We start from the raw sequence: 20,936 nt of genomic DNA, 5'->3' as shown, positions 1-20,936 counted from the left end.
CATATCCATTGAGTAATTATCTGGCTAAACATTATCTGTCACTAACACAACAGGTTCATTGAAAGTTAAAAACTGTAATTCTTGTGACTAAGTTATTAGTGAAGTTTCATATAGATAAACCCAGCCAATATTGTATCTTCCGGTCCTTGTACCTACAGTAAATCCTTAGTTCCTTTGTTAAGATCTTTGGCTAATGGTTTCACAACCTCTTGGAGTGTGCTCTAAGTTGTAGATGCCAGCTTGCTATCTCAGACGCAATTAACTGGTGACACTAGGAGAATGGTAGAGTTATCGCTGCAGTTTTGATTATCAGAAAAAACTTGATAACACCCGGTTGTGGTGGCACACGCCTTTAATCCCAGCACTTGGGAGGCAGAGGCAGGCAAATTTCTGAGTTTGAAGCCAGCCTGGTCTACAGAGTGAGTCCCAGGACATCCAGGGCTACAATGAAAAACCCTGTCTCGGAAAAAAAACAAAAAAAAAGAAAAAAAGGAAGGAGTTGATAGCAGTCCTATTATAAAAGAACTTATAATTACTAATTTTAGGAATTTTTTATAGGATCATCATCAATTAAGAAAACATCTATCTATACAGCATCATTGTTCTGCAGAGATCTGCTCAAAAGGGTGGGCTAATACCTAGTAACTGCTATGTATATTTAATAACAAGAAAAAGCATATCATAACAGGAACCTTTCCTAAAATGCAATCTTCTCAGCCTCGCCTAGAGAGGCAAACTCATCATAACCCATTGCAGGAAGATCGCCCGCTAGGTTTTAGCTTCTCCTTGAGGGCCGGCTCCTGGCAAGCACTGAGAAGGGAGTGGACTTTTGCTCCCCTACCCTCACCCTCCACCCAGGAAGCTATCTGCGAGTGACACCCACCGGGAGAGGAAAATTCTGCATCCTCCAACGGAGTCAACCACTCCAGGGATGGCCTGATGCCCAGGAGCCTCTGGCCAACACAGAAGGAACTCAATGATGTCCTGTAGACTTTCAGCATCATTTTGCTTTGTTTGGGCTTTTTTTTTTTTTTACTTACTGTTCTTTTGTTTGTTTGCTTGCCATCTTTGTGGTTTGTTTGTTTGTAGGGGGGAGAGAGGGGGTGTGTTGTGTGTTTCTTGGCCAGCAGCCTAACTTACTAGGACACGGCACCTCAGAGAAAGAGGCAGACAAAGCAAAGCCGAGTTTTGATGGTTTTATTCACTGATCATAGGAGGGTCTCATGAACATCAAGGTGACCGTGACTGAGGTACTAGCACCTGGAACGAGACCATCGCGGAGCAGTCAGTGTTGGCCATCCCTGGCCAGAGGGCTTGGGGTGTCTCCCCCTTGTCAAGTCTTCGGCTTTGTGGGGCCCCTCCTTCTGGTGTAGCAGTTTTATTCCTGGCTCATTCTCAACAATTAAAAATTCATAAAAGACTGTTTTGTTTGCAAGAAAATATCAAAGTGGGTAAGAAGAGTGTCAGCTCTTCTTAGTGTCTCAAAGTAAAAAGGGGAGTCGGGGAGGAGGAGGGGAGGAGGAGGGGAGGAGGAGGGGAGGAGAAGGAAGTCAGGGGTCTGCCTTGTGTCCTCCTTCCCCCAGAGCATCCTACGAAAAACAAACGCCAGGCGACATCAATGCTGCCTGGAGACAGGCTCTGTCTCTCTGATGAGCCACTCAAGAGCTTCCTGGCGGCCCTGGCTCTGCAGCTCCTTCCCAATCACGTCCCTGCAGGTCTGGTGGTAGCTGTTGAGCCAGTCACACTGCAGGGGAAGAAAGAGGGACACCACACTGTTATGGAAGCTACACAGTGAAGCCAACAGTGAGGGGCCCAGGTGCCACCGTCACAGCTGAGAGGAAAGATGTGCACACCACCTTGTCCTTTTGCTCCTGGATCCCCGATGTCTGCTTCCCTGGGGAAATCCCCTAGCAATTTCATTCTTGGCACATTCTTAACAATTCAAGCTTCATAAAAGACTGTTTGCAAGAAAATGTCCCAGTGGGTAAAAAGAGTGTCAGCTCTTAGTGTCTAAAAGGAAAAAGGGGCCTCGGGGAGGAGGAGGTGAGGAGAGAGAAGGCTGCGTTTCACCAGAAGTGGCTGAAGGGTGCAGTGTGCCAACATGAACTAGCAGTGACTGGGAGGGAACCAAAAATAACCAGGAGGCAAGCAAGGCACAGGGCTCCTCACTGGACACCTGGAAGCCACACCCACTGGTAATTACAAGAGAAGGGGTCATCACTAAGCTAAGAGCGCCTTACCAAGCCACGTGGACTCATTCCCTTATCCCTGAATGGCCTTAGGATAGTGGCCATCCTAATGATGGTTGTAAAGACCCCTGCTGAGATGCACTTCTGCTTCCTGCCCTACATCCACTAAAGCTGAGTGAACGATGATCAGCCAAGCCCAGCTAGCCCTGATGGGAACTATTGCCTAGAGTGAGCAAGCACGGCCTATGGTTCTTTATGGCAGGGTTGGAAACAAGGTAGACTGATAGCCCCTTGTGGAATATGCTACCACACCCGCACCCCCCTCCAAAAAAAAAGATTAAAAAAGGATTAAAGAGTAGATGCTGACAGAACTTGGTGCCTGGGTACTGATAACCCCAGACCCGGTATTAAAAGGTCTGTGACAGGTACAAAGGGAGTGGTGGGAGAGGGGAAATAAAACGGCATGAGGAATGGAGTCCACAGGATGGACTTGACCATGTACCTAATGGACCCAGACTGATAAGCCCTCTCTCTGGTCTGGCTGTGGCAACTGAGAAACAAGCTATTCAGGGAGGCTATGTTATTACAAATGAGCTAGCTTTGGGGAATAGTCTACAGCAGGTACCTGAGAGACCAAGATAAACCAAAGATAGACCTATGGGCTACAGTTGTCAACAGGCTCTGACAGAGCTGGGGCCCTGGTGCTGACTGTTAACAGCAAATGTCCCTGCCTCACGCTGGGGAAGCGACAATGGCCATGAGGAGAGGTAGTGAGGTCATACACTTAAAACCAGTGAAGCGCTGTGTGTCTGTGTCAGCAGCAACCCCACAGAGAGCTGTAGGCTGTCAGCAGTGGAGGCAGTTTAGTAGTGAGGGTGATGGCCTCTGGTAACCTTGGGACCCAGGGGACATTCCCAAGGCCCATTTGGATGAGAAGTGAGAGAGGAAGGATACTGCAGACTGACTCCAGAGGCCCCATGGCCCTGTGTCTGCAAGGGACCACATTCACATCCGACTATGGTCCTCTGCTGCCATCTGGTGACAAAAGGTAGACCCACTCAGACAACCCCGAAAGGGACGGAGCACCAAGGACAGACTGAGGGAAGTCCAATGAGCGGGTATTTACAACTCAGTGGACCAACCCTACAGTGCACTATTACCATTCCTCCAGAAAAATGCAGCGTCCCGGCCTCCAAAGCTCTGTGTTATAAAGGGACCTTGCTAAAACTGTGAGTCAAACACTGCCTCCTACCATCCATGGAAACTTAGCTTATGGCCCAAAGAGTGGTCCAAATAAGTCTTTAGCGACTTAGCCCAGCACAGTGGATTAATCATACCGTACATGGCAGCCCCCAGGGGCTTGTATCATTGGGTGGGTTGTGAGTCTGGTTAGCAAAACTGTTCCAGGAAAACCCAGCTCTGCTTAACTTCTCCTGAATCCCATGTGGTCAGGGTGACTGTGTAACCTACGTACCTGGTCAAAAACTATAGCTTTGGGCTTTCAAGAGTCCCTTGATAAGGACCTGGAGGTGGCCAAAGGATGCTACAAGAGGCATAGGCCCCTGTGGGACACAGGTTTTTAAGTGGGTGGCTCTCAGAGCATTGTGTGCTCATGCACCCTGGCACCCACGGCATCAGTCTGGTAGGGGAAAGGGCTCCTGCGCTGCCGACAGGAGTCTTTCCACTGAAGAGATACACGGGACAGCAGGCTGCTGCTAGGCTGAGCATCCTGTTCTAAATCTGTCTACAGTCTGAACAAAGCAGGATCGTCAGGTCTGTAAACAAACACTGACTGAGCCATGGGCACCAATGATCAGACAGAGGTGCCCAAGCACTCAGGAAAGCTAAACAGGAGCTGGATGGATTTTCTCCGTAACCCACATGTTAAACGACAGAAGGCTTCTAGCCGGGTGAGTCCCACTCTACAGCCCCTGGAGAGCACCTGAGCCTCAGGTTCCCTCCTCTTCAGCACCAAGAAGGATACCAAGAAGGCCCCAGTGAAGATCACAGTGTATCCACAGGGGACGGGCGGGCCAGCAGCTTACCTCAGGGACCAACTGCCTTATTCCCAAAGTGTCTCTTGGTGCTCTTCCTGCCTCGGACCCCCATCAGTCACTTGCTTTTCCCTGGGACTTCTGTGTTGCCCTGTGTCCCAGTTTCCAGCTTCCCAGATTAAAACCCGCTTTGTATCTGTCTGCTTGATTATTCCTGTTCTTTCTGGGTCCTAGTTTCTTCCCTGACCTTGACCACCTGCCTGGCTCTTTGGTCGTTACTCCACCTACTTTGGCCTGTCACTTATCCAGCCTTGAGATCTGGAGGACTCACTGTAGCAAGGGCTTGATGCCACTAGCCCTGTGAGCCTGGTCAGTGAACACTGCTGTGCCACAGAGACCACAGCAGTAACAGACACACTGGGAGCACCTCACTCGTCTGTGCCCTCTGAACACAGGACAGATTCTGCTTCTTGCCTCCTTAATGCTTCCTGCAACACAAGAAAACAATCTGGTACCTGCAGTGGCCAAGAGACCTGGCTCTCTGTAGGGAAGGCAGTGGCCCCATGCTAAAGAGGACTATTACGCTTGGATTCTGAAACACGGCCCATACATTCCCGCTCGGAGTGTCTGTCTCCAGTGGCATTAACTTCAGCCTGTGGAACTTTTAGGAGGTGGTGCCTACTCACTGATAGGAGCTGACCACTATGTGCAGGTCTTCAAAGGTCTGATCCCTGGTTCTAGACCCTCTCACTGTTTCCTGGTCCACTGGCATAAAAATCTGTCTCACATCTTGATGCTCACAGAGCTGTTCTTCCATGCCCTCCCCGCAAAGACGGTCTGAAACCTCCTGAAGTGCAGGCAAAGCAGCAGCCCTTCCCCTGTAGGTTGTTTCTGCCAGCCCTCGTGGGCACGCGTGGCTGATACGTCTCCTCGGTGCACCTAAGCAAGACTGCAGTTCTTTCTCTTGAAGAGCAATGGCCGACCGTGCCTACCCATGAGTCCTTGGGCCCTATGGCCTATGGAACAGGGCTACCTCTGCTAAGACAGCACGTGCAAGAATGGCTAGTCCCAGGGGAGACTTCAGAAGGAGGTGACCTCTGGATGGAACTGTGGGAATGGGCCAGGGGACAGTCTCCACCCCTTATTAATATTTCCTCCAAACGTCCACCCAAGATTCCCCATTACCTCTTTATCTGTAAGAGCATTCACATCTATCATTTTGGTCTGGATGGGAACCAAAGTTAGAGGTTCAAAGGTCAGGCTCCCTCGGTTGTTGAAATTATACTGTAGGAGAAGAGAGGAAACAGCAGGTTACACTCCTCTTCATCACAGGGGACGGCTGAGTTCCGCTCCCACGGCTGGCGCCCCTCAGGGAAGTGTGTAAGTGGGACCTGACCAGCAGTCACCAGGCACCATCTTCAGACTAGGAGCCCAAGTGCAGCAGACGCCACTTCCTACCCACTGCTGCGAGCCCCCCTCTGAATTACCAGGATCCAGCAAACAGTGGTGCTCAGTGCTCCCTCTGACAGCTCCACAGAGCTAATGTTTGCTGCGATGGAGCGGTAGGAACAAGACATGAGGGCGTCTGGACTTGGGGAATCTCTGATTTGAGTCTGTAAGATTCTACTGGGGTATTTTACTGGGGTATAAACCTATGAGGTCACATTTGCTAAGCTTTTTGGTTTTCTGTGTGTAGGAGGACAGCTCTCTACCATGTGGGCCCCAGGGATCACACTTGGGTGTCTCTACCCACCCAGCGCAAACCTCAGGCTCTTCCATTCACTGGCATTTTTTATTTTTCTGTATTAGATAGTGCTGTAGATAGAACTTAGGCCCTTGCTGTGCCTAGCCAGGATGCTACCACTGAGCTACATCGTCCGTCCCTTTCCGGTTTTACAAAGGAAAGAAGTATCTAGTAAAAGCCCTGTATGGGGGGAAGGAAGCCCCATTTTGGCCCCGCCATGGCTCAACAGCATTCGTATCCCCATAATAACAGTAGGAAATTTTAAAGCAAACGTGAACACTCACCTTGGTTTTCGCTGGGACCACCAGAACAACGTTCTCAATGCGGATCCCAAATGCCCCGTCTTCGTAATACCCTGGCTCTAGAACAAACAACTCAAAATGAGAGGCAGCCCACAGACCCACAGAAGCAGCACACCATAGATAATACCAGCCGGGATGGCCAGCCCAGGGACAACACCCCCAGCCACCCACAAGGAAGGAGAGAGAGGGGCTGCCCTCTCCTATCTTCACCCACTTAACCCCTCTTACAGGCTTCAGGTTCTAAGGTTCTGAAAACTAACCATGATGCAGAATACAACAATGGGGATCTACTACACAGTGCACACTGTGCGCCACAGGACACAGTGAGGTAGAGCTCAGAGGTCTGCTTACAAACACTGAGTAATAGAACACAGCAGAACATGGCGTGTCCAGTATGACCCTGTTCACAAACAAAATGTCTACACATACAAAAGACCATTTATTATTATTATTATTATTATTATCCATACCTTACTCTTTCTAAAATGAGCCCAAATCACTATCATAGTTGAAAAAGGTTGTCATTTCAAAATGACAGGAGAGGGAAGTTATTGCCAATTTCATTTAAAATAACTGAAAAATAAGAAACAACAAAGAACTGCCCTCTGCCCTCTGCCAACGGACACCTACCATCAGTGACGATCATGCCAGCTTCCAAGGGCTCATCGGAGAATGTTTTATAACTGATGCCACAAGGCCCCTCGTGAACATTCAAAAAGGACCCAACGCCATGTCCTGTTCCATGCAGGTAATCCAGGCCAGAATCCCACAAGGCTGACCGGGCAAAGGAGTCCAGAAGGTGGCCTGAAAGACAAAGGGCCGCTTGGTATTCACACAGCACTTTAGAGATAAGGTGTATTAGGTTTGGCTTCAGAGGGTCAAACAGAAACCAAAAGGCAAGAGTTACTGAAGAGTTCGGATTTAAGCCCAGCACAAGGAAGAACTTTCTAACAACAGAAAATACAAGAACCCAGTCAGAGCTCAGTCTTAAGCAGATCATTCTCACGAGCGGGTTAAGAGATGGACCACTTGCAGATTAGGGATGCAGTGGGTGACACAGCCCTGGGACCTTAAGGTTTCAGAACTGCAAGCATTCTCACACAGATACGTAGGCATGAAAGATGAGAAGACCTTGTCTAAGGGTGATGAGTGCCCGCCCATCTGTCAGAGTCAAGGCCTGAGTCTTGCAACTTGCAGTCCAATGCCCCATCCATCAGTACTTAGAGCAGAATACATCCCAAGTCAGGATTCCAATAACATAAATCCAACAATGGCCATCCACGGAGGAGCTGGCCCCGCCCCATAGCTGAAGAAGGCTACCCTAACTTCTACTGCAGCCCTGAGGCCTTTGAGCCCAATTTACCCCAACATGTGTCAAGCACTTCTGTTAGTGGACAGAACTGCCACTGGAAACCATCCTAAGCCTAGCTCTTGAGTCACGGGGGCTGGGGAGAGTGGGGTAGAGGCGGACTCACTCCATGGAGTATCCTGCATATCCTAGCTGAGCCAGAACTGGACTAACATTGACAAATCAAAATGAAGGATAAACATTTTTCCACCCAAACTTGAAGACGGTGGAGCTCTGAGCCTGTCACGTAACAGACTGAAGCACCTTACCTTTGGTTCCCGTCGGGAAAACAGCTGCGCTCACAGCTATGTGGCCTTTCAGTACGTATGTGAAACATTCCTGCCAAAGAAAAGCCAGAAGTCGGTTGCAGGACACAGGTATTCAAACCCTACAGTCTTCCAGTGCTTCAGAACAGCCTGTCTGCTAATTTGTCTACTAGAACTACAGAGAACATCAGAGTGGAGTTTAAAAAAAGAAAGAAAAAAAATTAAAAACACCTCAACAGCTCACCCACAGATAACTGCCAGAAAATCTTTTAAATTTAAAGCAGTAGCAGAAAGGTCGATGACCAGGCCTTCACTTCTGTCAAGAAGATGAGGAGGCCAGGGAACATTTACATCGCCCCACACACCCTGTATCAACCTCCACAACGGGCGCTTGAGCACCATGCCAGCCACCTTCCATAGGCAGCCAGGCCTCGGCATCTGGTCTCCACACCACCATGCTATTGGCACAGTTAGCTTAGACAAGGCTGAGGGCTTGCCAGAGGGGCGAGAAAGGACTGATGCCCAAGCCCTGTGCTTGACCCCAGTAAATGGACCCTACACCCAAGGCCCAGAATCTTGCAGATAGGGGTGGCTGCAAAGGGCAAGGGCAAGCCACCAAGACCAAGCAAGCTACCCAGTGCATCTTGTAAAACCCTTCTCCCTCAGACAGACAGCGCTCAGAGCCTCTGCCTGTGCTGGCTAAGGAGACTGACTGATCTCCAGGCTCTTGGCTTACAGCCTCATGTGCAACCCAGGAGGTAGCCACTGCTGTGCCCATGTCTACTTAAAAGAAACCTGTCCAAGGCCACAGTCAAGAACAGCAGAGATCTAACCTGAGTTCCAGACCCCTGGCAGATCTCTCTCTACCTCATAGCAGCTCTATGCTACCTTTCTAAATAGTCAAAGCAAAACAACGTTCCTTGAAAGGGGAGCTGTAAATAGGAATGCTGACCTTGAAAAACTAAGAGGGTGGCTTTCAGAATCTAATTGAGACACTGCCGATAAAGCACACAATTTACTACCCAGTCCCCCTGCAGGAGAAGGCCAAAGCTATTTGAAGCTGAACTTGAGCTGCCCTGACCTTAACAGCATGCTTTTAAACTTTCTGCAAATGCCTTACCCTCCGATAATTAATTACACAGATCTCATAAACCCGACAAGCCTGACTCCACAAAAAATGAGCGTTTTACTACCCTGCTTATAATTTTTATTTATTTATGCCACCCCGTGATAAAAGCAATGTCCTTTCTAAGAAGGCAGGAGCCTGGGATTCTGCCTCCCATTACCTTCTCATAGGCAGTGGGGGTCCCAAAGTGCATGGTCCGGGTGACGTCCGTGGTTCCATCCCTGTCAAAGACAGAGAAAGCAGTTTCCCCAGTTAAAATAACCTTTTCTCAGCCATGAAACGGGGTACATGGAGAAACTATACACATAGCGCTGAGCAGCACAGGCCACACCCAATTTGGAAAACCGCTTTCCCTCCAAGGCTAAGCCTTTTCTCACGAGCCATCATGGGCCCAACTCCCAGGCATACACCTGAAGAGGTGTGTCTGTACAAACACTCACACGTGGATCAACTGTGGCAGTGACTGCTCAACTCTGCATATACATAAAAACTAATGTTATACTTTCAGCGGGTGAAGCGTATCGCAATACAACTGTTGAAAATAAACCGACCTGGAAGTGCCAAACCGGCTTGCAGGACCAGGAATGGATGCAGCCCTGACAGACACTGTTCTTGGTCCATACAAAGAGCACTACTCCATGACAGAGCCATCGTGGGTTACGACTAAGAGCACAAGACCAAGAACCAGAGGCTGTACCAAGCACTTGTGGCAAGAAACCCAAAATCCTTTTCCTGCTGCTGGAGAGCAACGGAGTACTGAAGAGACCCCAAAACTACCCAGAGGTGCCTCTTAACATACACTAGTTCACACCAAAAATAGAACTTCTAGAATCTTCCTATAAAATTCAGGAAAGCCGGGCGTGGTGGCGCACGCCTTTAATCCCAGCACTCGGGAGGCAGAGGCAGGCGGATTTCTGAGTTCGAGGCCAGCCTGGTCTACAAAGTGAGCTCCAGGACAGCCAGAGCTATAAAGAGAAACCCTGTCTCAAAAACCAAAAAAAAAAAAAAAAAAAAAAAAATTCAGGAAAGACAAAAATTTATACTATGACCAAGTGGCCGCCATGTGATCGCAAGGCCAGACTGTGGTCACCCAGTCACTAACTGGCTTCCACGGCAGTGGGGAAGGGCCTTCTGTACACATCGTATCCACTCTGGCTCCTTCTTGGGCTCAACAACAAGACCCGGGCAGAAACGGAGAGGTGGAGGCAGGTCCATTTCAGATCCGTGTGTTCTAAGTTAGCCCATCTTCCTCAGGCCCCTGGGGAGCTGCAAGCAGGAGCTGGCAGACAGCTCTCTGAGATGGAGCAGAAAGCTTCACAGGGCCCCCAGGGCTCTCTCCCCCTCGGGTGCTCATTCCATAGTTTATCGGTTGATAGCCACGGACTACCCGGCTCCATCGTCCTTCACGGGAACATTCACAACTGGGCTTTTAGAATGAGAGGTGAAAAACAAGACGGCAAACACCCGTCAGCAGCCGGTGAGGGGTGCGCATGGGTGACAGCTGGGCACACTCAGTTTGCCCCCAACCCCTGGCCGATCACTCTCAGGCTCTGCAGCAGCCTGGCTCACTTACTTGTACTGAGCACCGGAGTCAATGAGGTAAACCTCGTCCAGGGACAGGGTCCTGTTCGTCTCAGGGACTGGCCTAACAAAGGCAGACAAAATTAGTTATTCCAAAATCGTAATCCCCTGGTAAGTCTGAGCATATAAATACAGCATATAAATACTGTATACTATTTTTTCCTTTCTTTTTTTTTTTTTAGGGGGTGGGGGTGTATGTGCGTTTCAAGACAGGGTTCCTCTATACAGCCCAGGCTGTCCTAGAACTTGCTCAGTAGACCAGGCTGGCCTCAAACTTAAGAGATCCAACTGTCTCTGCCTCCCCAAATACTGGGGTTACAGGCATGTACCACTATATCCAACCTCTGTACATTTGTCCTAAAACATATTTAAGTCTGAAATAATTATGCAAAGAACCATTTCCCAATAAATTATAAGCATTAAGCTTACATTATTCAAAGATTTTGCAACCTAGCTTTCCAACCAAGAAAGGAGAACAGAAGGAGTAACTGCTGTGTCTAGAACAGAAACAGTGTTTGAGAGATGACTTTAAAAAGCAAGATAGTAAGGAGGCTGAGGCAGGAGGATTACACGTTAAGACAGGCCTAAGCTACACAGTGAGGCCCTATCTCAAACAACAAACAGACAACACAAAAAGCAACCAATGTAAGCTTGGGTTCCAGGGACAGGAAGCAAACAGCCAAGGCCCATGATCTCCGGACTCCGAACCCTGTTCCAGCATCTCTGTGCTAAGAGATCCCTCCTTCCCCTGCAGGGAAAGGACTGTGTGGGGCCACTTCTACTGGTTCTTTGTGAGAAGGGACCTGCCTTCCCCATCCTATATTCTAGACAGTAGCACTGTGCTGGGGAACACCCAGAGGGAAGACTGCTCATTCTGAGCTCACTCTCTGTGGGTACCAATCCCTCTCCAGCAATAACAAGACAGTCGGATACTGCCCAGGCCTCTAAGCAGACTCTAACTGCCTGCAAAGAAGAAACGCCGAAAGAGGAGCAAAGGGTTTGAAATTGTTACTGCTCTAACCATATGAAAAAGTCCTCCATGAAACTCATCACTCGAGTGAAACCTCTGGGATCTGTGTGTTCCGACAGGAGCGTTTCTCTTTGGCATCTGTGTGTTGGAACTGGGGCATTAGTGTGAGTGATGTCGGCACGTCTGTGACTATCTCCCACACACAGCTCCGAAATCTACCCAAGACCAACAGTTCTAAACACAATTATTTAAGAGAGAAAAACCCAACCCAACTGCAGCCCAGAGACAGCTGAGCGCCCTTTGCTCTACTGCACATGGAAGACAGCAGCGCATAGCACAAGATGTCCTACACGGAGCCAAAGTGCTGAGTTGGGGAAGCTGATACCCAACCTAACTACATTTCCTACGTCGCCACCAGCAGGGCTCAGGCTCTGAGCACAGCCATGTCCCTAAACTCAAGAGTTCAGGGAGCCTCAGAGCTCTGTGGGTTTGTGGACTCTCACAGATCATGTGCTAAGGAGCAAAGAAAAACAAACAAACAAACAAACAAACAAAACCCCTAGAGTAGGGTGCTGGCATCAAGCCGAAAGTCCCTGAGAGATGGCTCTGCTGTCCAGCATCTCTCTACGCACATCAGTTAGCAGTGCATCTTTTAGATGTCAGCAGCGGTGCTTACATTGGGCAGACCAGGAAACCAAGGGACCTGCAGCTACAGGAGAGAAAGCACCCCAGAACGCTAGTCAAGACACGAGGGTTCTGAGCTTCTGAACCTCGGGAAGGAAATGTGGCCGGGTGTGGTCACTGATCCCTGTAATCTCAGGCTGAGGCAGGGGGATCATCACAAGGCTGATGCCAGCCTAGGCTATGTATAAGTGCTGGACCAGCCTGAGCTACAAAGTGAGAATCTATCTCAAAAGAAATTTAATAGCAGCAAAGAAGGAAGAGGAGAGTCCTAAAAGGTGGAGACTTGAGGACTCAGAGGAGACGAGGCCTCTGGGATCTTATCTCCCACTCCAGTCTCCACAGACAAACGGGTGGACTCGAAACCTCTGGGAAAACTGTCTCCCCTGCTCAGACTCCTGTGTAGAGGCAGATGCAAGGCCAGGCCTGTGCTGCTCCGTCTGCATGCCTTACGCGTAGTGGATGATGGCGCCGTTGGGTCCCGTGCTGGAAATCGTTGGGAAGCTCAGATCCACAAAGTCAGCCTGCTGCCTGGAACACAGATAGAGCAGAGTCGCTGGAAGGTCTGCACTGGGCTGGGAACTAAGGCCCTCCCCGCACACTCAGCTGGCCAAGGAGTCAGCACAAGGTCCCTGGGCCTCCTCATCAGACACTTACCTTCGAAATTCCTCGGCCTTGTCAGCCGCAGAGATCTCTGTAACGCCACCTTTGGGAACCTGCAAGAAAAAAAGTGCTTAGCAATCATCATCGGAGTCACTCGTGTTCCAGACCCGTGAAAGAGGTTCGTTAGACAGCTGACTGGTGCTCAGCTCTCACACCCGGAGGGCCCACTCTTCAGGATACATTGTGTCTCCGCTCTATCAGGGAGGGAACTCTGGCAGGCTCCCAGCACAGCTGTGTAAAGTGGAAGGGTTTCTAGCCACTTAATGTTTCACGGGACTCTTCTGTCACAGCACGATATACCCAAACCTGCCAAAATGTACTGCATCTAAGTTTAGAATTTCAAAAGCGTCCCCTACTAAAGGCAAGTATGAAACCGGCAAAGATGCCACAGGGCTGTAACAAAGGGAGAAGAAAGAAGGTCAACCAGCCACAGGAAGAATAGCTAAGTAAGACGATCTGGCCACTGGATGCAGCAAAGTCACTGCCTGGATCTTTTCTTCAGACTGCGAAGCACATGGCCAGGGCTCACACTACATGTTCACACAAGGGTAAAATACACAAGCCACAAAAACCTAGCTGTAACCACAAGGAAAACAAAATGACTTGCAAAGAGCAACGGCTGAAGCATGGAGAAACTGTGGCCACACTAGAAGACATGAGGAGAGCCCACTCTTGCCAGGGCCAGCAGCTCCTCGTCATTTAAAGGGAGAATGAGGCTATTTAATAGCAGCACAGAGAAACCAACCTCTTGTCAGCTCCAGGTATGGATGGGTGGGAAATTAATTGCCAAGAGTCGATTTAATATAAAAAGTTTTATGGTTTAAAGTTCAAACAACTCGCACCAAGCGAGCTTCCTCCCAACACACCCAGCTGGCCTGTGACTCGGGAGGGCCACCTTCCCTATCCCCTCCTTTATGACTCTCTAACACGGATGCACAGACTTATAGAACACAGTGCCACAGAAAACACTAAGATCAAATGAATGTGTTAGGCCACAGGAGCCCAGGAAGGCCACGGCTGTGCCACAGAGAGCTTTTACAGCCACATGTTCAACTAAGATAAGAACCAACCTCTTGCTCCAGCCAGTTGAAGAGTTCGCAGAGGGCAACGGCATCTTTAATCTGCAAAAACCACAGAGTTGGGTAATGAGATTCAGGTACCAGTCCCGTGGTGGTCTCTCTCTCTCTCACACACACACACACACACACCCCGCACTCCCCACAGCAGCCCTCCAGCTTCCATGCTGTGGTAGAGTTCCTGGAAGCCTTCTGTAGTACTTCCCGTTACTGGGCGAGAAGGCTGCCCAGCTATTCATCAGCTGAGGCTCAGTCAGGAGGAGTTCCACCTGAGCACATGGACAGCTCCTCTAACCAGTGAACTCCCACCCTGCACGGGCCAGGAATGACAGGCTATGGTCAGCCTCTGTCACCCTCAGATCTTGCTGGCCTCACCTTCTGCTTGATTCTTATTCTTTCTCGTTACACCACAGCCCCACCACCCTGTACACTGTCATCATGGGTGCATGGGGGCGGGGGGCATGTAGGGTGCGTGCGTGCATGTAATGTTTATAGGTGTTTTGCTTGCACGGGTGGCTATGCACTGTGTGCCCAGCACCCACCAGAGGTGAGACAATAGCATCACATCTCCTGGGACTAGGATTACAGACAGTTGTAAGTTGGCATATGTGCTGGGAATTGAACCTGTGACCACCAAAAGAACAGCCAGTGCTGTTAACCATCTCTTCAGCCTGCTTTCTTTGTATTTTGTGGTGTATTTCACAAAATTTTAATACATTCAATTTTATTGTTTTTCGTTTTTGAAATAGGTCCCACTATATAAGCTGATACTCAAATTCACAATCCTCCTGCCTTAGATTCACAAGTAACTAGGATTTCAGGCCTACGTGCCCAACACAGTCATTTCATTCTCCCACTGACTCTGGAAAACCTGAGGACGTAGGCCCAGGGCCAGAGAGGAGGAGAGCACCGGGTCCTTCTGACCACCCCCACCCTGTCTCCCACCCCAGCCACTCGACTCACGTGAGCCCGCCTCATGCCATCCGACTCAGCGGAGTTCTTCACGGCTTTGGCAATGCAGATGGGTGTGTAAGGCATACAGCAGCGGTGATCCTAGGGCAAGGCACAGAAGATGAGAAACAGGCTGCTGCGAATGAATCACACACTCTGAGACAACCCAGTTGAAGGGCCTCTGCTCGGAACTCAGCACCTGTGCCCTGCAGTCCTGTCACGGTAGCTGATGTTCGGACGTGTTCAGCACAGCATGAGTTCACCCAGAGTAAGTTAAACCCATCATCAGTGAGACATCCTCCTCTAAGCCGAGCTCTTTGATGCTACTAGGACTGCGTCCCAAGCCTTGTAGCGATGACTGGAGTTCACTATCCTCTCAGAGCTAGCCAAAACAACTTTACCTCTGAAAAAGGGGGAGGAGGGGGTGACCTGCAAAAAAAGAACTCCTGCTCTCTCCCCACTTCTCCCTGTGATCACCCTCAGCTGCTTCCTCACCTTGAGTCTGGAGGGCTGACCCTTCCCTGGTGCAGAATAAATCAGAGCCCAGCTCTGTGTGAACTCGAAGGAGTTCAGCACACCTGACACTGGCTCAGAGCTCCTCAAATTGTGCGCATTCTCCACCTCGCTGCCTCTCCGCCCCTCACCCCAAACTCCCCTCACGTAGCAGGGAAAGCAAGAGTGCTCTGAGTGACTGCAGTAGACCAGAGACAGCGTCACCGCAGCAGGGATGCTAACGAGCAGCTCCACTCATCAACCAAAAGGCAGAAAAAGCCCAGTGAAGGGGTCTCAGCTTGGGTCCTACCACGGACTCTAATTAAAGTGGATCAACAGGTGTTGGCCCAGCAAGGACTCGGGAAGGGCAAGGCTGTCACTGCCATGTGATCCTAAGACAAATCCTCCACTCCCTAGTCTCTCTGGGACTCAAACAGCTAAACCTCAAACACAGGGAAAGAGATGAGGCGTGTGCTGAGACGTGTACCCCAAATTCAGGTTCCTGTGTGCCTTCGCCATGGCTGTTCAGCCCCTACACGAACCTTGCTTGTTAGGTATTTTATCTGAAAGCATTTCCAGACTCTACTTAGAGCTTCTTTACTCAGCCCGCTAACTGCTGTTAAGACAGATACATTTAAGTAAGCCTAAAGCATTACAGTGTGCCACCCAAGATCATCCTTCACACCACACCCCAGAGATGTGGGCCTAAAGAGTGTAAAGAGCCTCATCCGCCCCACTCGAGGCTCCAGCTCTGGGCTCACCCGCAGACCACAGGTCAAAGCCCAGGTCTCTGTTCCAGCTCTTTACAACATCAGAACCACAAAGGCGCTAGCGCCGCTCCGACAGGGCAGACTGAGGGCCACTCACCTTGGGGATGGCCTCGCTCACAGCGTAGCTGGCCTTGTCACTGACCCACACTTTCTCCCTCGGGGACAGGTCAGCACACAGGGTCTTGAGCTCACTCAGGATGGACTTGTAAGGCAGGACCTGGATTCTGTATTCCGCCTCCAGGCCCAAGTCAAGGAGCAGGTGCTGCTTCACGCCTGGCGCATCGACGCGGTCCCCGTCAATGAAGAGCCTGCGGGGGCCAGCGGTGGGTCCCAGGAAAGGAAGGCACGTGAGTAGAGCATACTCAAGGCTCACCTCACTCTCAAGACAAAGGAGGGCATGCTGTTCCTTTCCCAAGATTCCTCCTAACGCCCCACCCCCACGCACCACGATGCTCACCTACCCTCTCACTTTTGACTCACTACGCTTTTTTCTTTCTCCAGCCATCTCCTCTTACACACCTAGGACAGCTCCTAACGGGCCGGTCCCCCACTTACATGCCTGAATCCTTCAGGGAAAGGAGAGCTCAGCTTCTCAAGTATAACCCAGGGCCCTGACACTCATGCTAGCATCTACCACCAGCCCCAACACAGTTTACAGTCGATAAATGGGATGCCCAAATATCAGTAAGGTACAATGATAAATACGTGGAAGAGTGTTATGATGAAGCCCACTATTTTACACAGTAAGTAAAGAAAAACTGAAAAGAAGAAAGAATGGTTTTGTTGTTGCTGCTGCTGCTGCTGCTGTTGCTGCTGCTGCTGCTGGTGATGGTGGTGGTGGGTGGTTGGTTGGTTGGTTGGTAGGTAGATAGTTTTTTGAGACAGGGTCTCACTTTGTAGCACTAGCTGTCCTAGAACTATATAGACCATGTTGATCTCAAACTCACAGATATCTGCCTACCTCTGCCTCCTGAGAACTGGAATTAAAGATGTGTGCAGAATAGTCCCTGCTCTAATTAAGTTTTAACTGTCAACTTGACACAGCCTACCACCATCTGAGAAGTGCAAATGAGCTAAGGGACTGTCCAAAAAGATTGGCCAGTGGGTAAATCTCTGGAAAATTGTCTTGGTTCAACTGATACAGGAGGGCCCAGCCCACTGCAGGTGGCACCATTCCCTAGGCAGGCGATTCTGTGCTGTATAAGAAAGCCAGATTAGCAAGCTCCTGTTTGAGTTCCTGCCCTGGTTCCCCTCAACGATGGACTATGGAATGGAAGTGTAAGTCAGGTTTATCCTTTCCTCCCCTGCGTGACTTCTACTCAGAGTGTTCTATCACAAGAGAAAAGAATCCCATCCAATAGAAAGACAATGAGGGAAGCCTGAAAGCAGTGCTCTGAAGTGATACCTGGCAGGTCGACAGAGCAGAGACCAGGATCCCCCACGTCACTGCTGGCCTTTAGGACGCCTGGGGTCCAGAACCACATAGCTGAGCCTAGACCGCTCTCTCTGCACTGCCTTCTGGGAAACCTGAAACCTGTGTGGCCTGGGCAAGATCACACAGCAGGAACCTCATGAAGAACCTATGCTCTGATAATCTCGTGTACTTATTTCTCAGCCTCGGGTTACTATAAATACTTCTGTAGATTCCAAGACATTTAGAGGTTTGGAGGGAAGAAGGCAGGATAAAAATAAACACCTGTCAGGGCAGACAAGGACAAAAGGACGAAGCGGGAGTTGCGTGGTGAGAAAGCAGCTATAGCAACGGTGAGGCGAGGACCAGGAAGGGGAGCCTGGGTGGGAGAGGACACTTACATGATCGTCTCTAGGCCTACGATCGCATAGGAGAAAAACACGGGATTGTGTTCCACATCTGACCCTCGGAGATTGAACAGCCCTAAAAAGGAAAGCATTTTCTTAAAAATGGTTTCTGTCAGCTGCCTGGCTCCCAGGTCAAGCTTAACAGGTAGGTTTTGGGGGAGGGAAGAGTTTCTGCTAAGAATTCAGCTCCTATCAAAGGATTCCACATCTCTCAGAAAGGAGGGAGGGACCTTACACAGGGCTCCACGACGGAGCTGTAGCTGCTGGGTTCTGCCACCTGAGGGCACCAGAACTGTTCCCTAGTTGATGCAAGCCGAGGAGGGAGCAAGGTCAAAAAACCCTAACCAGTGTCCCCCTAAGAGCTGAAACTGCTAACCTAGTTGTGGACACCTGCCAAACCACCACCACCACCCGCCCAACAAATATAAGGAGGACACAGCATTCTTTCCATTCCAAAACGACGACCTAGGAGAGAAAGACTGAAGTGGTGGTGGTGACCTAGAGACCCCGCTGAGCTCCATGGACACAGAGCGTCAGTCTTGAGTCAGGCCCAGAGTCTGATGAGGTCACCGAACACTTGAGAAGCCTGATGGACAAGCAGCCCATACAGGTCTGGTCCTGGCTGCCAGCTCTAATGCTTGCTCTTACAGATAAGAGAGCAAAAGGGGCCAAGTACAAAAGGCTGCTGCCTCTATGCTAAAATAATGGCTTCTCAAGGGAAAGCAGGAAGGCTTAACCTCATGCTGATTCCTTCTCAGTTTCTTATGTTTTGGAGACAAGGTCTCATTGTATAGCCCTAGACAGCCTGGAACGTGTTACACAGTCCAGGCGAACTCAAGATTCGCCTGCCTCTACCTCCCAAGTGCTGGGTTAGAGGCATGTGCCCCACATCAAGCTTACTATCTTCTTCTGAATGGAAACAACTGTGGGGCTGCTGACATGTGAGAGAAGGGATGAACCAAAAGTCCCGCCACATGCTCACCCTTACACTCACAAGACTACCCGCAAAGTCAACCAGAAATAGGAAGACGGAGATCATCAGAAACTAAGAAGTGCATGAGCCATGGTCCTGATAAGAATATCATAATAACTTATGGTGAAACTGGAAATAGCCCAGAGGCCTCCATATGGAAACTGTTAGGCAGAGCGGAGTTTAACCATTTGATGGAACTGTCAATGCTTAAATTACATTTCTGCTTGTTCCCAGCATGCTGACACATTTAAACACCAGGCGGAATGACAGACACACAGAAATGTCAACAGTGGCCATCACTAGGGAGCAGGACTCAGAGAAGAATATTCCTCAGTGGTCTTGTTTTCCTTCTACTTCCTCTGCCCTTCGCAGTTTTTCCTAAACGGCAACATATTTGTCTTATATTCGAGGGGAGAAAGCACTTTTGTGTGTTTTTTTCCCTCTGACACAGGGTTAGTGAGAGACAACAATCACAGACGTCTGACAAAGCCTGTGGAATGGAAGAGGCAGGGCATCCCGGGGTGGGCTTGCTTCCTCCAGTGGGGAGATAAAACACAAAAGCCTCTTCCAGTCAGAGCAAGACAGGAGGGAGGAGCATTTCAGTCAGGCTCCTCAGGCTCTGGAAGATGACAGATTTTTGAACAACTGCACGGGGCAAGGGTGGTGGAAAGTCGGAAGATGAAGGGAAAGGGCCTAGAGAAGACTGCTCAGTTCTTACGTTTTCTGAGGTAAAAACTTTACTAGAATATTCTCTCTGTGAAGATCTTAGAAACGATGTAAGTATATAGAGAGGGCAACACAGAACGTGTTTAGGAGAAATATTCTTCCTCAGAGAAGTCACAGTCCTTCAGACTGTGAGGCCAGAGGCAGGCATCACACAAGGATTTACCAGGAGCCCCTGGCTGTGCACTGCTCGGGCAAGTGTATCATCCCCTGCCCAACTGGAATGCTTCCTCCTGTGCTAGCTGGCATCTGCTCTCTGATTTCAGGACACTGTTACAAACCGCCTCACCATTCAGAGAGCTGAATGGCAGGAACACACAGATTCCCAGAGGCCCAAGGAGGAGATCAGGTAACGCCTCTGCCGTGGAACCGGAGTACTCACATGCAATCTCGTCTAGGGCAGTGACTACAAACCACGCGATGCTCCTCTCTGCCATTTTCAACCGGAGGTCTGCAACCTTCTCCTTCCACGAGATGCCTGCAAGGAACAATGTGCTTCTGACGCCTCTGTGATCCCGGGAGGCCAGAAGCCGAGTGAAAAGGCTTACGCCAAACACTCTTACACAGTACCACTTCTTACGACAGCCTGTCCATCCCTACAGAAGAACGACTCTGCCAAGTCACCTGACTGCTAAGTCACCTGACTGCCTCACCAGGAACATGTTTATCCCACGGATCCCCACGAAGCATCTAAACTTGCCAGGCACAGGTATCTACCAGGGTCTTACTGCTCGGGGCAGTTATGGCTCCGGACATACCCAGGGTCTCCTAATCCACAGGGCTGCACATACAGTTAGATCAGCGATTAAGTGCACTCCTATATATAGGCTGGTGTGACTGGGCTATGTGGATATACTCTCCAGCAGGAGACTTCACCTATGAAACTCACTTTACATTTCCTGGGCCAGAAGACTTGGGGCTAAGACCAAAGAGTCCCTACTGCAGCCTGACTCACTGTGAATATTACTTCCAAATGACACTTGCCCTGTCAGGGACAGCCAAGGCTTCCCTGCTGCTCCCCAGAATGCAATGTGGCACCCGAGGAAGTCACCTCACCACAGGAGCATCTGTTAACTTAGCGTCTCACTAGCTACCTATGAACAAGGTAGGCACTCCTATGTGGTGTACCTAGCACTAGCAGTGTCCTGAACACTCAAGGCACGCAACTGTTTGCAAAACAGAAACTTTGGCGGCGGCAGCATCAGAGATCTCCTACGGCAACAGGCCAGAGGCTCTATTTCAGTTACAAACAATTTCAACCACACTGAT

At 49.9% G+C, this 20,936-nt stretch overlaps 1 protein-coding gene across 2 annotated transcripts in view; it reads right to left on the bottom strand.

Moving 5' to 3' along the window:
- Positions 1-1,181: 1,181 nt before the first annotated feature.
- Xpnpep1 (X-prolyl aminopeptidase 1) overlaps positions 1,182-20,936 on the bottom strand; it is a 47,582-nt gene continuing 27,827 nt past the window's right edge. For both annotated transcript variants that reach the window (XM_021151323.3, XM_021151326.3), the window contains 14 exons: positions 20,050-20,145; positions 17,966-18,047; positions 16,251-16,461; positions 14,904-14,993; positions 13,935-13,985; positions 12,859-12,917; positions 12,655-12,732; positions 10,543-10,614; positions 9,130-9,190; positions 7,847-7,916; positions 6,860-7,033; positions 6,212-6,288; positions 5,369-5,467; positions 1,182-1,744 (listed from right to left, as the gene is read on the bottom strand). In XM_021151323.3, coding sequence (XP_021006982.1) covers positions 1,616-1,744; positions 5,369-5,467; positions 6,212-6,288; positions 6,860-7,033; positions 7,847-7,916; positions 9,130-9,190; positions 10,543-10,614; positions 12,655-12,732; positions 12,859-12,917; positions 13,935-13,985; positions 14,904-14,993; positions 16,251-16,461; positions 17,966-18,047; positions 20,050-20,145 — 1,349 coding nt within the window. In that variant the 3' untranslated portion in view covers positions 1,182-1,615. The remainder of the gene's footprint in view (positions 1,745-5,368; positions 5,468-6,211; positions 6,289-6,859; positions 7,034-7,846; positions 7,917-9,129; positions 9,191-10,542; positions 10,615-12,654; positions 12,733-12,858; positions 12,918-13,934; positions 13,986-14,903; positions 14,994-16,250; positions 16,462-17,965; positions 18,048-20,049; positions 20,146-20,936) is intronic.

Source organism: Mus caroli, unplaced genomic scaffold (genome assembly GCF_978045245.1).
Source record: "Mus caroli unplaced genomic scaffold, Mus_caroli_1 scaffold_20, whole genome shotgun sequence".
Taxonomy (NCBI): domain Eukaryota; kingdom Metazoa; phylum Chordata; class Mammalia; order Rodentia; family Muridae; genus Mus; species Mus caroli.
The sequence above is the reverse complement of the archived record's forward strand: the minus strand, read 5'-3'. Positions and strand labels throughout refer to the sequence as shown.